Source organism: Chlamydotis macqueenii, chromosome 23 (genome assembly GCF_036417535.1).
Source record: "Chlamydotis macqueenii isolate bChlMac1 chromosome 23, bChlMac1.mat, whole genome shotgun sequence".
NCBI classification, from domain to species: domain Eukaryota; kingdom Metazoa; phylum Chordata; class Aves; order Otidiformes; family Otididae; genus Chlamydotis; species Chlamydotis macqueenii.
This window is the reverse complement of record NC_141578.1, coordinates 2,257,903-2,273,220: the sequence shown is the minus strand read 5'-3', so window position 1 is coordinate 2,273,220 and position 15,318 is coordinate 2,257,903. Positions and strand designations below refer to the sequence as shown.

The 15,318-nt window shown below is 46.4% G+C and overlaps 1 protein-coding gene across 1 annotated transcript in view; it reads left to right on the top strand.

Annotated features, from left to right (window-relative positions):
• The window catches only part of KDM5B (lysine demethylase 5B), a 55,200-nt gene extending 42,098 nt beyond the window's left edge, over positions 1-13,102 (top strand). Inside the window, exons 20-27 of the mRNA XM_086765547.1 lie at positions 198-336; positions 3,054-3,233; positions 4,073-4,231; positions 6,048-6,533; positions 8,813-8,924; positions 10,232-10,386; positions 10,931-11,257; positions 12,221-13,102. Of these exons, the coding sequence (XP_086621673.1) occupies positions 198-336; positions 3,054-3,233; positions 4,073-4,231; positions 6,048-6,533; positions 8,813-8,924; positions 10,232-10,386; positions 10,931-11,257; positions 12,221-12,358 (1,696 nt within the window). The 3' untranslated portion in view covers positions 12,359-13,102. The remainder of the gene's footprint in view (positions 1-197; positions 337-3,053; positions 3,234-4,072; positions 4,232-6,047; positions 6,534-8,812; positions 8,925-10,231; positions 10,387-10,930; positions 11,258-12,220) is intronic.
• Positions 13,103-15,318: the final 2,216 nt, after the last annotated feature.

Here is a 15,318-nt window from a genome sequence, read left to right as displayed (position 1 = left end):
AGTGTCTGAATATGGAAAAAACAGACAACAGATTCCTTAATATCTGTAGCATTTCTAGCAGGAGTCTATAGCGAGCAGATTCTAGAAGCGTACCTGCGTTGCTGATGCCCTGCTGGTACAGTAAGCATCTCGGTACTGGATGTAATGCCCCAGTTGCATTGCAGTGTTTTACATTCTGGGATGTTTTGTTTATGTAGACCACGACAGTCGCTGAGCAGTCTTGTAGCAGCGGTGAAAGAAATAGAGGAGATCCCAGCCTATCTCCCAAACGGTGTCGCGCTGAAAGAGGCGGTACAGAAGGCCAAAGACTGGCTGCAGGAAGTGGAAGCTCTGCAGGTACGGACACCACGTGGGTGGCTTCTTGGGGAGTGATGGTACCTGCTGGCCGGGCGCAGCCCCGCGCTCCGCTCGCTGTGGTGCGCGCTTGGTGCTTCAGCATCCCGCTGAAGCAAGAGTGCTCAGTCTGTAACATCTCTTGCCTTCGCAAGGTGCAGTTGTGGTCTGACGAGTGCTGTTGGTTTTTACCTCTGTTTCTAGACCTGATTTGTATTCCTTCACCTCTGCAATCAAATGGCTACAATAAAATCTCTAAAGGAACTATTATCAAAAATCTAAACTCAAAAAGATATTATACCGTGGAGCTTTACCTTGAGGTGAATTTTGCTCCATCACTAATAACAATGACCGTATTACCTGGCAATTGTATTTTTGGGTACCGTTCTGCAGAGGAAAGAAAACTACTGTCTTTGTAGTATTCTCAGGAAGATCACTTTGTTGTCAAATAAGGTTAAACACTTTGCATGCTAGTGGAAGTCATTTTGCTAAGACACTCCAACCGCTGTCCTTAATGCGTCCTGTTTTCAGAGTGTGCTTTCGTAACATCAGCAAGCTACAGAACAGCTCTGCTGTAGAAGACGATCTTCATCTTACCGCACTCCTGTAACACGTAGCGTAGAGCAGGGGATGCAAAGTTCCGCTTGCTGACTGTTGAATAAACAAATCCCCTAAAGTATTCAAGTCACCAGCAATATCTTTTCACAGCTTTCCTTTGCTTGGCTAAACAAATAACTTTCCTCTAGCATCTCCTAAAAAAAAAAAAAAAAAGTAAGATTTCCTGATCCAGGAATATTCCTCACCAGACAAGTGTCCTGTCGTATTTTCTCCAGTTTAGAATGCACCTTTCTGGAGCGTGCCTCATGTATCTCACCGAGACCTGATGATACAAGGGTATTGGTACTTACTGGCCGTGGAATCGCTTCTTCTGAGGCCCCGTAGAATTCATTTGCTTGTTTCCACAGCTGTATTGTTAGTGGTATTTCAGATATCCTGTGATGGAGAGAGATTCCCTCATTTGTTAACCACTAGGCATGGCCAATCCCAAGACTGTTTCTTTTTCTATTTCTGTATGGTCAGCCTTTGACTTCATAGATTAAAATACTTGTAATTTTGTAGTAGTTCTGTTGGAATTTTGAGGTGGAAGTTACTTGGTTTCCTCTTCTTCCTTCCCTCTTCTGTTCATCCTCTTCCATTTCATGAGGCTCCTTGCAGCTTTGTGTGATGACCACTTCCATGTTCACACTCTGAAGTTAGTCTTCAACTGAGCCAAAAGCTGATAGCAGAGATTGAAAACCAGAGTCTTCTAAATAAAAAGGATCTATACAGGTTTTCGCCTTGGCTTCTAGGACTTCTCACTTGAATTTTTTTTTTTTTTTTTTTTTAATCCTTTCAGACAGTTTTGTCCATGGACCCAGTTTCCTTTCCTGCGTTTCTAGGTTCTTTGCTTCTTTTACAGTTCAATGGCAGCTTAATTCTCCCCTCTTCTCACTTCCCGCTTCCCCTCTTCTGTTAGCACGGTTGCTCGGGCAGCCAGACACCGTGCTAGTTCAAGCCCGACTGGGTCATCGTAGCCTGGACCGACTCTTGGAAGGGGTTTATGGCTCGGCCTCGCAAGTACTCTGGCCATGGGTCGGTGGGACTGCACAGATGAGGAAAGGGCAGGACTGGGACAGCCCTGATTTCACATTTTTATATAAGTTGCCAAATATTGTCTTAAATTTTCGTTTCCTCATGTTTTTTTTCCCTAAAGTGAACTCTGATTTGACTTACTGGTATTTTCAAGCCTATCTGAACTAAACTGAACTTTTAATAAAAACTTATTTTGAGTTAAGAAGCTTTTATTTAAAAAATTAGGTGTCCTAGGCTTTAAAATTTTGAAGGAACAAAGTTCATGTAATACCAACTTTGAGGCCTTTGTTGAGGCTTAAATGAATTAGGCTTAGCATTTGCTAATTTCTTGGTTTGGATTCTGAAATTCTGCCTACTGAACATGGAAAAACCTGTCTGTATGTGGCAAGAATTTTTGCTTCACTTCTGTGAAGATTTTGGTAAATGCCTGCAGTCGTCATGACTTGCAGGGAGTTCTTAATGTCAGTGCTTTGAGGTTTGCTGCTGGAGATGTTGGGGTTGGTTGCTCTGGGTGAACAGTTCTCGGGTCCCACATCACCGTCTCTTAGAAATGACTTCTCAGTGCTGCTTTACTGCTGGACCTCCTGTAACTGGGTTGCCTCAGGCGTAGGCTGCTCAGTGAATGGACAGAGCTCGCGTTCCAACAGCGCGCTGGATACTTGAGATGGCTCCTTGCCTTGGCGTGGGGACTGGGTTCGACGTGCCTTCTGGGCCTGTTTCAGAATGATTCTGATTTTCTGCTGTGAGTGCAGATTGATAGATTGAATTGCTTATATTGCTCAGACTTTTTTTTTTCCTTTCTTTAACTGTCATTTGGTAAGTGTATTCTGGGTGTTGGTTTTGTTGTGTTGTTTTTTTGTTTTGTTTTGTTTTTCCCCCCTTAGGGGTTTTACTAGTTTTATCTGTGTACTTAATGACTAGAGCATGAGAAGCACAAATGTCGGAATAACAGCTATGGAAGTGCCTGAAGTGCCTAAGCAGTAAATCCATTTTTACAAGCTTTACCTTCAGTTAATCTTACTGACTTGCGCGGAGGTGGTGTGCCTTACATACATACATCGAGCATTTCTTAATTTATAATCCGACAGGTTGGAGGACGTGTGCCCGTACTGGACACGCTAGCGGAACTTGTCACAAGAGGCCGATCCATTCCAGTGCATCTGGACTACCTGCCGCGGCTGGAGTCCCTGGTGTCAGAGGTTCAGGCGTGGAAGGAGTGTGCGGCTAACACGTTTCTGTGCGAGAACTCCCCTTATTCTCTTTTGGAGGTAAGAGATCGCGGCTCTGGAGAAGACCAGTGTTCATACCACAGCAAAAGCACATCAGAGTTACGGTACTAACTCATTAAGCAGCAGTAAACATTAAGTGTATTTGCAGAGTTGTTTTAGGATTATATTACTTATTTTAACGTATTTTTTATTGGATTGACCTATGTTTTTAATGATAATTTTAGACTTTTAAAACGCACAAGATTTAGCCGTACTTTCTCTATTCTTTTAGTCAGTGGTTAGTGAGAACATGCTGTGCCACAGTCTGGCATTTTCTATATGAGCATGGGGAATATTGACACATTTGTGGCACTGAATTTACTTCAGCGCGTTGGGCTGCAGCCACTGGAGTGCGGGTTCGTACCCGCTTCTCCTCCCTCGGCTTTAGCTGTGAGGAGGAGGAGGCAGTCGCTGCCTTCGCTGGCCCTCTGGATCTATTGCTGCAGCTCTTGAGCGATCCATGCGCTCTAGCCTACACCGAGCCCCTCTCGCCACCGGGCCCCCTCTCTCTGTGAGGACAGATGGGATCGCAGGGCAGTCCCTGGAAAATCCTCTACTGTTTTCCAGGCCTTGCAGCTTAAATCACGTGGAGGGCGTTTAGCTGTCTCTTTTCCAGCAGTTTAGATGAAACATGCAGGTATTTGCAGTCTGCCCATTTTATAAAATTGAATTTTTAACCTCCTAGCTCTCCCCATTTTCCAGGTAACCCCATCCTGGCCCCCAGGTCTTTGATGGAGAAAGTGCAGGAGCCCCTGTTCTAACTGGTCACGTGTGGCTGTGTTAGGGCAGGAGGAATGCATTTGAGAGGCTGCAGACAATACTGCTTTTCTGTCCGTCAGGTGTTATGTCCCCGGTGCGATATTGGAATGCTGAATCTGAAGAGGAAGCAGAAGAAGTTGAAGGAGCCGGTGCCAAGTGGAAAGAAGAAAAGCACTAAGCTAGAGACTCTGAGCGACTTGGAAAGAGCTCTCTCCGAGAGCAAAGACACTGCATCTGCGGTACGTGGTGTAAATTGTTTTCAGACTGGAGTTTCTTCTAAGTTCTTTTAATCTTTGTTTATCTTACCTCTCATGGCAGGGTGTTATCTTGCACTCTCTTCTGCTTGTTCTGCTGCTCTGCAGAAGGACTTGTAGGACTGTGATTTCTGTGCTTGCTTCAGACTTCTCAGAATTGCTTTTAGTGGAAAAACTGTGTGTTGTCTTTGTGCATGGAAGTAGCCTTAGAGCTTGCCAGGCAATGCCTGTAGCTTTACAAAACATGGGAAGATAAAAAATGGAGACCTATTTTACCGCACCATACCAAAGTCTTATTAGAGAGTTTTCCCAAGTCTGATCCTGTCGAAGAGCACAATAACCCAACACCATTTATAATGAAAACAAACACAATAAATAATTAAAGAAATTATGCGTCATGAAGTCAGTAGAACGCTAGTTCTGGCTGGAGCAGACTTAGTTGCTGGTGGTGAGGTGCATCATCCCAAAAGACCTATTTCAGAGCCTCCACCGCAGCCAAATTGAACAGTGGCCCATGGTTAAGGAGGAGCACTAAACTGACTTGGTAGGGTTTGAATGTAATTGTCCTTTTAGATGTGTGACATTTAAGTTCTAACCCATTGCATCTACTCGAAATCTGTACATTCTGTGCTTCGGTTTTGGCCTCCCTTATCTGGAAATCCAGACTTGGACTGCATCGCTATGAATGCTGTAAGGAGAGACTGGGCCCTTTGAATCGCACACCCTTCTCCGCCCTGACTAGATAATCTCTCCTTAACGGCCGGGGTGGTGAAAGAGAAGGACCTCACACGGACTGCACCCAGGAAAATGCGTTCATTGAGTGTGGCAGGTGTTGCTTCTGACCCAGGAGGGGAACAAGAATCTTCTTATAGTGGAGGTTTGGATGCTTTCACCACCAAGTGCTGCAGCTGCGGTGCTCAGCACCCATGCGTGCGTAACGCAGTCCAAGACCTGGATCTGCCCATGCTGGACACAGCTGACTAAATCTTGCATAACTTATTTTTCTCTAATCATCACATTTCAAAGCCGTGGTGTTTGAAATAATGGGTTTGTATATATTTATAAACTCTCCTGTATACATTTCTTTTTATATTCATAATAAAATGCGTAGAACTTATTAGTTGCAGCTGTTACTAATAGCCTTTATTAAACTGAAATATATTGCTCTCTTTAATAGCAGATAACGCTAAAGATTGCATTAAAAAAAAAGGTCATGAGCGGGTGTCGAAAAGGCAAAGACTGCATTCAGGGCTACGCCCGAATTTGACTCGGCACTTCCGAATCCCAGGGCGAGTACGTAGGTCGGCGTGCAGCCCTGTGCACTTGCCAGTGTGTGCAGGGTGGGTGTCGGAGATGCGTTTGTCTCTCTGAAACCTGCCCAGGTTTGTTTTACAGTTACACAGAGTCAGACTACATAGTTGAGACGTGTTCATAGAGAAGTACCTGCAAGCCAAATCTGCACTTGTTCCAGAATTTAAGCTGCTTTAGGGGAGGTATATGAAATGGGAAGGATTTGGAACAGGGGGAAGGAAGTTAGGAGGTTATTTTTTGCAAAGGAATAAGCTTTTTATCTCTGGGCCTGATGAGAAAGCAGAAGGGAAGTGAAGTCACATCGCTGCACATCCTCATAACCGCTTCACTTCAAACGTTGGTAGCCTTGAAGGCGTGCAGGGCTGAGGAGCTGCTTAGCAACTGAAATACTCGCTGGCGTGTCTGAAGAGTGTGATTGCGCAGGGGTCAGCCTGGTTCTGAGGAGTAATGTTCCCTGTGAGATGACATCCCTTTCTTTGAACTCTTTCAGATGGCGACTCTTGGGGAAGCCCGATTAAAGGAGATGGAAGCGTTGCGTTCTCTGCGAGCGGCAAACGAAGTGAAGGTGCTGTCTAGCGAAGAGGACGCAGAACTGAAAGTCTGCCTGTGCCAGAAGGAGCCGGCCGCTCCGATGATACAGTGTGAACTCTGCAGAGGGTTCTTCCATACCAGCTGTGTTTCCGTGCCCAGTGTTTTGCAGGGACCTCGCGTGTGGCTCTGTCCACACTGTCATCGATCAGAAAAACCACCTTTAGAAAAGATCTTGCCGTTGCTGGCCTCCTTGCAGCGTATCCGTGTGAGGCTTCCTGAGGGGGATGCCTTGCGGTATATGATCGAGAGAACTGTGAACTGGCAGCACAGAGCACAACAAATGTTATATTCAGGGAATCTAAAACTTATACAAGACAAAGTCGGCTCAGGATTATTGTACAACAGATGGCAAGCCACCGCAGGCCAATTGCCAGAGACAAATAAGGTGAGGCTGAGCTGCTGCTGGGTTTCCTGGCAGTGGGTGGTCAGCAGGACCATTCTGTAACGCCGCTCTGGGTTTTGGGTTCATTGTATCTGCGTACAAATACTGGCAAGGCAGATTTGTTCGTGTGTTGCTTTACAGATGTGAGGAGCTTGGGTTCTGCCTGCCGGTTAGCTGGGATGCGTGTGTCCTCCAGCAACAGCTTCATGTTCTCCTTCTGCTAGAGCCCTGGGAACAATTGCTCCTAAAGGGCCTATTTTCCCTTCTCCTCCCAGCCTCTGCGCTCTAATGCGACACTATTAACGACAGAGTTGCTGAAGCTATTGTTCCTAGAGTGCTTAGTATTCAATTAGGCTTTATGTTCTCTTCTTAGAAGTACTTCAGTGTAGATTGAAGGGTTGAGAATTAGTAACAGGCACAAACTGTCCGGCGTGTTACCAGCTTAGCTCTCAGATGAGGCTGTTTTCACCAGGGGATTTGCAGCCGCTGCTGCTCCCTCTTCTCCGTCTCACTCACACTGGAACTCCTAAGTTGAATATTCTCCTAAAAGAACTGAGTTAACCTACGGCAACTCTTGCAGGCGTGGTCACGAGGGAGTTTCAGACTGACTCCAGTAAAGATCTTTCAGCAAAAAGTGCAGAGAAAGTGGGAAATGGGTTAAGCATTTCTAGTTTTCTGAGATAATAAATGCAGAAAAACCTGAAATATAAAGTCTGTGCAGCATAAAGAACATAAAACATCCCAAAATGAAGTGCGCTCTGCTTTTGCTTTTGGATTGAAACACCTCACTTTTGCTAGTCCACGGCTGTCACAGTCTGTGTGGTTTTTGTTTTCATGCCCAGTTATGTTAAAACATTAAATGTGCCACGCATGCTTGGAGAGAGCTGCTTCTCGGGTAACTCAGCTGTACTAAACTGCCTGTGTTGACCAATTCTTCAAATTTTCAAACTAGGCAAGCCTAGTTTTAGAAATTAAAACTTTATTTAGACACCTAAGAGAGTTTCTCTGACAATTTTGGTTTGAGAGTATCTTTCTGCTAGAGCAACTAGGATAGTTGAAAAAAACTGGGCAAGATTTTGGACATACAAGTTGATGTTTGGGCCAGAAATGGAAACAGTAAGCTTAGTTTTATTAGCTCAGCGTGGTACCGTGAGGCTCCTCTGACCTGAAAGCAGCCTAACCATTTTTGTGTCTGGAGCTTAAGGCAGGAAGCCTCCTAAACCAAGGTGACTCTAGCAGAGCGAGTTCAGGTCCTTGAGACCACATTTCCCAAACCAGAGGTCCCTGGGAGGCTCAGTGGAAGAGCATCTGACCACGTGCATCGGCTTGGCTTCCTCGCTGTGCCTGAGCTAAGGAGCCCTCTGGTATCGAGGGGCAGGTCAGAGGGGGCTTCCAAAGCCATCTCTGCACAGGTGCTGGGCCAAAACTTTGTCTCAATGGATTTGAGGTGTTTCTTTGGTGAAACCAGTGTCTTAGCCTTGCTATCCTGTTCTGTAACAATTTTATTTTCCCTGTTATCTGGGATAATCAACGCTCTCATTCTTCCAGAGAAGCTCGCAGCAGTAACCACTGGAGCTGGGCTTTGGCACAGGCCGAAGTGAAGAATGTGGAGCGTTTAGATGAGTTTGAGAAAATCACTTGAAACAGCTGGGAGAATTGATGAGAGCCAGACTTTGAGGGGCCCAGACACTTGAATAGTGAGGTAGATGGTATTTTGGACGCTTTCTGACGCTTGTGAGTCCAAAACTGACCCTTGCTGGCTTGCATAAGCGGCCTTTGCGTAAGTAAGCGCAGGTTTTACCATTGGCATGTCTTCTGTGCGCGCTGAGGTTGAGGGAAGTGCTTCAGCACAGTGTGGCGTCTCATCAGATCAAGGCAGAAAGAGAACAAAAGGAGGAAACTGTAATGTTTACCCCGAGTCAGTTCTAGAGCTGAAGCCCTCGCTTGCACAAGTCCGGGATTATCCTGCAGCGACTCTGCCTGCTTTGTCTCTGCTCCACAGGCTTGTTCTCCTCGGGCAGAGCATGCTGCTGCGTGCGCTAGGGCCAGTTCTTGTCTCTGTGGAAATGAGAATTGACAGCTAAGAATTCTGGCAGTGAAGTTGCTTTTGCCTATTTCCCGGTGTAGGATGAAGGATTTGGGTGTGTTAGCTTGAACAGTGTGCGGGAATACAAGGTTTAAGCAACTGTAAGAGAAACAAGTTTTGATTCTGTTGCATGTATTTGACACGTCAGACCTGCATGGTTAGTGAAAATCCCTGCGCGCTGTGTTTTGTTTTGTAGGTTTCCCAGACAATTGGAGCTATGTCATTCTCCATGCCTCACGACTGGGATAACAGAACCATATATTTACATTCTCCATTTTCTACAGGACAGCACTGCATCCCACTACATGGTTTGTAGTCTTCACTTTGATAATTTTTTTCCTCATTTTTTTCTTTTTCCTGTGTTTGATGGAGAAGAAAGTGTGTCTCGGTCAACGTGAGGGGGCCGAGGCAGGGAGGCGCATGTCTGCACCGTGCGTCTGACTGCTTCTCCGTCCCCTCAGCAGCTTTGGAACTTCATGTCCGGCTTTGGCAGAGGGATAGAGTTCGCAACGATTCAAATTTCCCACGTGTAAGGAAAAGATGAGGCGTGGTAGGAGGAGAGGTATCAGCTGAGAGCTGGCCCCTTCCTGTGTGAGCAGGACACCAGGGGCTGTGGCTGGCAAACAGCTGCAGGAGGGTGAAACGGAGGGGAGGGACCGTTGAAATCGTAGGAACTGGATGGGAACAAAGTAGGGAGCTGGGTACCTGAGGGTGCTTGATCCGCAGGACGTGAGCCCACCATAAGTTTTGCTGCAGCACAGCTGTCACAGAGTTGCAGAGACTCCAGGTCGCTCAGCACGGGTTCTGCACGCTGCCCAGCTCAGGCTTTGTTTATTGGGCTAACTCAGATGTGCCACAAACGGCATAATTTTACAGCTGTAAAAGAAGCTGTTTATCATTTCTTTCCTCGTGATGCGTGAAAAGGGACACAGGTCTAATCTTATCTTCATGTTTTCAAGTCCGTGTGCCTTAGTCCGTACTAATTTTACGCAAGACACTTGGTTCAGTTTAACATTACAGTTAAAGCCAAACAAGGCAGTCCTTTGTACCATGGGCCATATTTGAGTTGTGCTGAGTACTGTGCTAAAAGCTGTTATTTACACGATGATTTTGGCCTCCCCTAGCTGTGACTGTTTCAAAAGCTTTGTAAGCTCGGCAGCAGCGGCGGGCGGTGACTGTATGGCAGGACCCGGTTGCGAGGCTCATCCTCTCAGCTGTTCTTCCTCTCCTCTCTTGGCTTCCCCTGTGCGTTTCACTCAGTTTGTTCATCTTACCCGCTTGTTACGTAGTGGGGGGATCATCACGCTTCTTGTAGCTTCAGAAGCAGGAGAAACCACCAAGAGTGATGGCAACTGCTTATCCTTGAGCCAGCAAGAAAAGCAAGCATGGAAGGGTGCTGAGCCACAGTGCAGTGGCCTTTATCTTTCTTCTTAACCCTGCTGTTAACAACAGGCAGTGAAGAGGGAACAGATAAGAGTTAATTTGTTCAGTTGCAGATTTAAAAGTCTTGCAGGGGTTTTTGTGCTCCCAGAGAAGAATTTTCATTATCTGTGCAGTTCTCATCAGTGCTGACACTGATGAATTCCTTTTCTCCTCTCTCCCCCTCTCATAATAGTCATTAGCAGCGAGCTGGATGAGCTGATGATGGAAGCCCAGCTGCTGCAGGTTTCTCTGCCTGAAATACAGGAGCTCTACCAGATGCTGTTCACAAAGCAAAGCCCTGCTCTGCAAACAGAGCAGAGGTCATCCGTTGGACCGGCAACTGAAAAGGCAAGTGTCTGCCAACAGCCGTGAGCTTGGGGTCGCGCTGAGTGGAGGCTCTGCCCGAACCCGTAAGCTTTACAGAGAGGTTTGTGTGTGTCTGTACTTCGATGAAAATACGTTTTCCTTGATCCATAACTTAATGAATTTGTTACAAACTATTGAATATAATTTGTGGCCTAGTGCATTTTTGCAATTTAAACCTGGTTTTTATGGTCACTCTCTGTATTTTCAATACAGCTGTCATAATTTGATGCCTGTGCTGTGTTGAAGGGGCTTTCCTAGAGCGCTGCCTCTGAAGCAGTGGACTCAGAGGCATGGAAATGACAATTTATTTTATTTTATTTTATTTTTTTATTAAATAAAATCTGTTACTGGAGTGTGACCCTATCCATTCCTCCCCCTACACATCCCGCTTCTGCTGAGAAGGCAGCACTCTGTCAAACACTCTGCACTTTTCCTTAAGCCTATTCCTAAAAGCAGGATGTGGAATAACAGGACAATGCGTGCGACTTGCATACTTAGAATTTTGCCAAAGTACTCTTTCCAACAGAACGAGTGTTGCCGAGGAAAAAAGGATGGAATCAGTTACATGGAGAGAAAACTAAAGCGGCGTTTTGAAAGAGAGAGCTTCTGTGATGAGAAAAGAGCAAGAATAAAGAAAATGAGAACACCCAAAAAGAAGAAACTGAAACTGAGTCACTCAAAGGATCTGGGCACTAACAAACTGGAGAGAGAGCGGGAGCGTCTCTTTGAGATGCAGCGTTCCAGTGAAAGCCACTTGCTTCCCTCAGACATGTCATTCTCTGAGCAGGAGGACTCTGAGGATGAAGACGCCATCTGCCCTGCTGTGAATTGTCTCCAGCCTGAGGGAGATGAGGTCAGTAGAGGCAGACGCGCCGTAGCGTTCTGAATGCAGGGATCCAGGACGTTCAGCTGCCCTGGAATTGTTTCACTGCAGAAATATTGTTTGCAAAGAGGGCATGAGGCACGTGGGTACCCAGAGACAGTGTGAACTGTGTACCCCGTGAACGTGCTGGGACACGGTCAGTAACGACCCTTCCCACCTTCTCCCAGAGCAGCCGTGCAGCTGGGACGGGGGCAGGCAGGTGGACACCAAAACATCTGCATGGAGTTGGAAGGAGGAGGTGGGGCTGTGCAGGCACCGTACTCATCTCTGCTCTTGAAGTACGAGCGTAGGTAGACGTTGCGGGCTGCAGTTTTTCTGTGGGTGGGGGCAGTGCCCTGGAGCTGTGCACAGGCCCATCCGTGCTGGAAACGGAGAAGAGGGACGTCGCCAGGTGCCTCGCGGGGCCTTGGTGAAGTTGTTACCGGTGGGAAAGCAACAGGAGGGGTAAGGGGAGCGTGCCCAGCTCTCGGCTTCCGAGGAGCTGGGCTGCAGGAGGGCAGAGGACTGTGGGTGTGAGTTACCCAGCACCAGCCAGCTGGGGAATCATAGAATCATAGAATGGTTAGGGTTGGAAGGGACCTTCAAAGCTCATCCAGTCCAACCCCCCTGCAAGGAGCAGGGACATCCCCAACCAGATCAGGTTGCTCAGAGCCTCATCCAGCCTGGCCTTGAACGTTTCCAGAGATGGGGCCTCCACCACCTCTCTGGGCAACCTGTTCCAGTGTTCTATAACTCGCATCGTAAAAAATTTTTCCCTAATTTCTAATCTAAATCTACCCCCCTCTATTTTAAAACCATTACCTCTCGTCCTGTCACAACAGGCCCTCGGGACCCTTTGCACTCACTGAAATAGATTGAGAGCCCCAAAATTGCTAACGAATGCTGGGTTTCCTTGGTCGTTCCCTGAACACCAGTGTGTCTGTTCTTCGGTAGGTGGACTGGGTCCAGTGCGACGGCAGCTGCAACCAGTGGTTCCACCAGGTGTGCGTGGGCATCTCTCCAGAAATGGCGGAGAAGGAGGACTACATCTGCATCAGCTGCACTGGGAAGGACTCTCAATATCGGAAGTAAAACTCCCATAAACCGTTCAGGACTTGAGTACAGAAGGTTATCAGAGTTTTCCAATAAAGCCACAGGGGCTGGTTTAAGAACCAGGTTGCAAATGGTGCTACTTCTATCCTTATGGGATCATTTTCCAGAACTCAAAACAATTTTTGACACTTTTGTATTTTCCCTTGATCTGTTTGTGGTTGTTGAGGTTTGAGATACTGACTGTTTAGCAGGGGTTTCCACCAATTTGGAAGGCATTTGAAACACGCACCTTTTCTTGTACAGCATTAAATTACCTCTCTGGGATTTACCGGCGTATTTAATTCAGCTTGGTTTAGGTGCAAAAAAACCTGCACCATGAATTTTCCAATAAATCCTCTTTCGAGGAAATCCCTGTTTACTCTGTTAACTCTTTGGAGACTTTAGTTTTTTTCCACTTTGTTTTTCGTAGACTAGGTTTATTTATCTGAGCAATAACTTCTATGTCTGGTTTCAGTGACTGGAATGACAATTCTGAACAGCGTGTTGCTTCTAGCATTGGTTGATGTACAGAAAGCAAATGTTAGATCCTAGTGTCACTGATGGCCCAGTGATGTAGAAGACAGGAGGAAAAAAAAAAAAAAGCTCTGTAAAGTAATTGCCACAGCTGTATTTTGGCTTTCTCCTTTTTTGGGTAGCTTGTATCAAATGTTGCAGTTTATATTGTGGAATAAACTCCTGGTTATGTTATAAAATTAAACATTGGTGTTTTTAGAGAACTTGAAATGCAGTTTCATTTCCCTCTGGATCGACACTGATTGCATCGATGGGTTCTCTTACTCAAGAGAAATCCATCTTTAAAAAAAAGAAATGCAAAAGCCATGATATTTTCTTACCTTACTCATGTGTTCAGGGTTGGAAGGAGAAGGCAAATCAAAATGTTATTCAAACCAAAAAGGAGAAAAAAAACCTTTTACAAGTCTTTTGCAAAGCTTTTCCGAAACTTAAATTGTTTGCAGGTTGGGTAAATAAAGGATTGAAAATACAATTTGTGATTTGGCAGGGGCAGGAACGGGGAATTCACGCAGGAGGCGAAGGCGTGGGGCAGCTCCTTCTGCTCTGGAGGGAGAGGCGTTCCCTGTGGCGTGCGCTGAGCAGAGCACGTGCTGGTGATCCGCTGAGCGCTCTGCCTGGCCACCGGGAAGATTCCTTTCAGCTGCTTCTGCTTGCATTTAGGCTGAAAACCTGAGAAATGAGGAAACTTCTGGACTGGTTATGGTTCTGTCGAAGGCAGCTTAAGGGACCTTGGCCTGGGGGGGACGAAGGGGCAGTGCAGGGGACGGCCGTGCGGTGCGGCCTCAGAGGGGGCCAGGCCTCTGAGGATGAGAGGCGGTTTATTTACCCCTCAAGGGACTCCACGTGGAGCTGTGCCTGAGATTCTGTGGAGAGCAATTGCCAATGCGCAAACAGCTGTTTCTCCTTTGGAAATGGCCTGGCGATGGTGATGCGGCTCTGTGGCCCCCCAGACTTGGAACTTCTGGAGCCCAGGAAGATGGGAGGTCTGGGAGAGCGTTGGATCGAAGAGAGCGCTCTCCTTACGACAGCCTGGCACCACCGGAAATGTGGCACTACTGGTATTCCCGCCGTTCATCATGGAGAGGAATTTGCTGGTAAGTTTTCCCCTGCTGGTTTTGGACCTTTCCCATGGGCAGAAGCGCGCGGTCGCTGGGCGCAGGGCGAAGCCTTCGAGCTCTGTGTGGCTGATACGGCGTGGTGGATCTCGGTGTGGAGCCAGAACTGTGCAGGAACTCCAGTTCCCAGGGGGTTTGAGTTGGGTTTTGGTTTTTTTTTAACATGGAGTATGCTTTTTGTCTCTTGTTGATTTTTAACTGTTTGAGAAGCTGCAGCCTGCCGTAGATGATTTGTCTAAAAGTGCTGGTGGGGGAGGACGACCTGAGTGCGTGTACGTTAGGTACATGTGGAAATGCTTCCATAGCGTGACTTGTCTTTTATTTACTGTAATTGCCAAACGGATGTTTTGCGATCTTTTTTAAATTATTATTTTCAATTTTTTTTTGGTTGGAAGAAGTCTGTGCAATGCTAAGATAACAGTCCAAGCTGTGGAAAAAAAAATCCGGTCTGTAATAACTTCCTTTTAAAGAGGGCAGACAAACAAACTTGAACTAGAAAGGGCTTGCACAGTGTTTTGATGTAGCTGAAAACACTACAAAAGTTTCTCTCACGCTATGCCTTTTATTTTTTTTCCATTGAAGAAATGGCTGTTTACCAAAAGTGCTGGAGCAAGTACGACGCAGTTAAGCTGAGTGTGATGGTTCAGTGTAGGACCAAGGGAAAGTTTTCGTTTTCTGGGCTGTAGGGGCCAGAGGAGACCTCTGTGGTCCTGACAACAAAATTTATCATCAGGATTAACGAATGCAGTAGAACCAGAGCATGATGTTTTGGAAATTACCACACCTTTGCTTGAAAATGGTCAAGAAACAGAAACCTCAGTCCTTGGGTAACCTATGCCTATAGCACAGGTGTCTGCTTAAGGATTTGCCTTTTGTTTCCTGCTGGAATTGCGACCTTGGGAGCGGGTGGCTGGAGGCTGCTGCGGAGGTGGCGGTGCCTGTTAGATTTCATCCCCGTGTGCGTTCTTCAAACTGGATTAGGTTGGGGTTTGATTTTGTCAAACTAAATAAGCAAGAGATCTGCTGTTTGCTTCAGGGTGGGCTCTTCTGGGAGCATCTTTTGCACGTTCCGTACCAGGAAGGATGATGAGGGCAGAACGCACTCAGCAGCAGGGTCAGTTCAGATCAGCCATCCGTTTCACTCCTTGTCCATCCTAGATTTCCAGAGGATAAACAAAAACAAGCAAAAAAAAGTCCTTCCCACTCCAATCTACTTGTTTAAAATTTTTTTTTTTTAGAATGAAGTAACTGAGTACATCAACCTCTCTAGATCGCTCAGATCCTAATTCTTTATTTAATAAGAATAGTTTA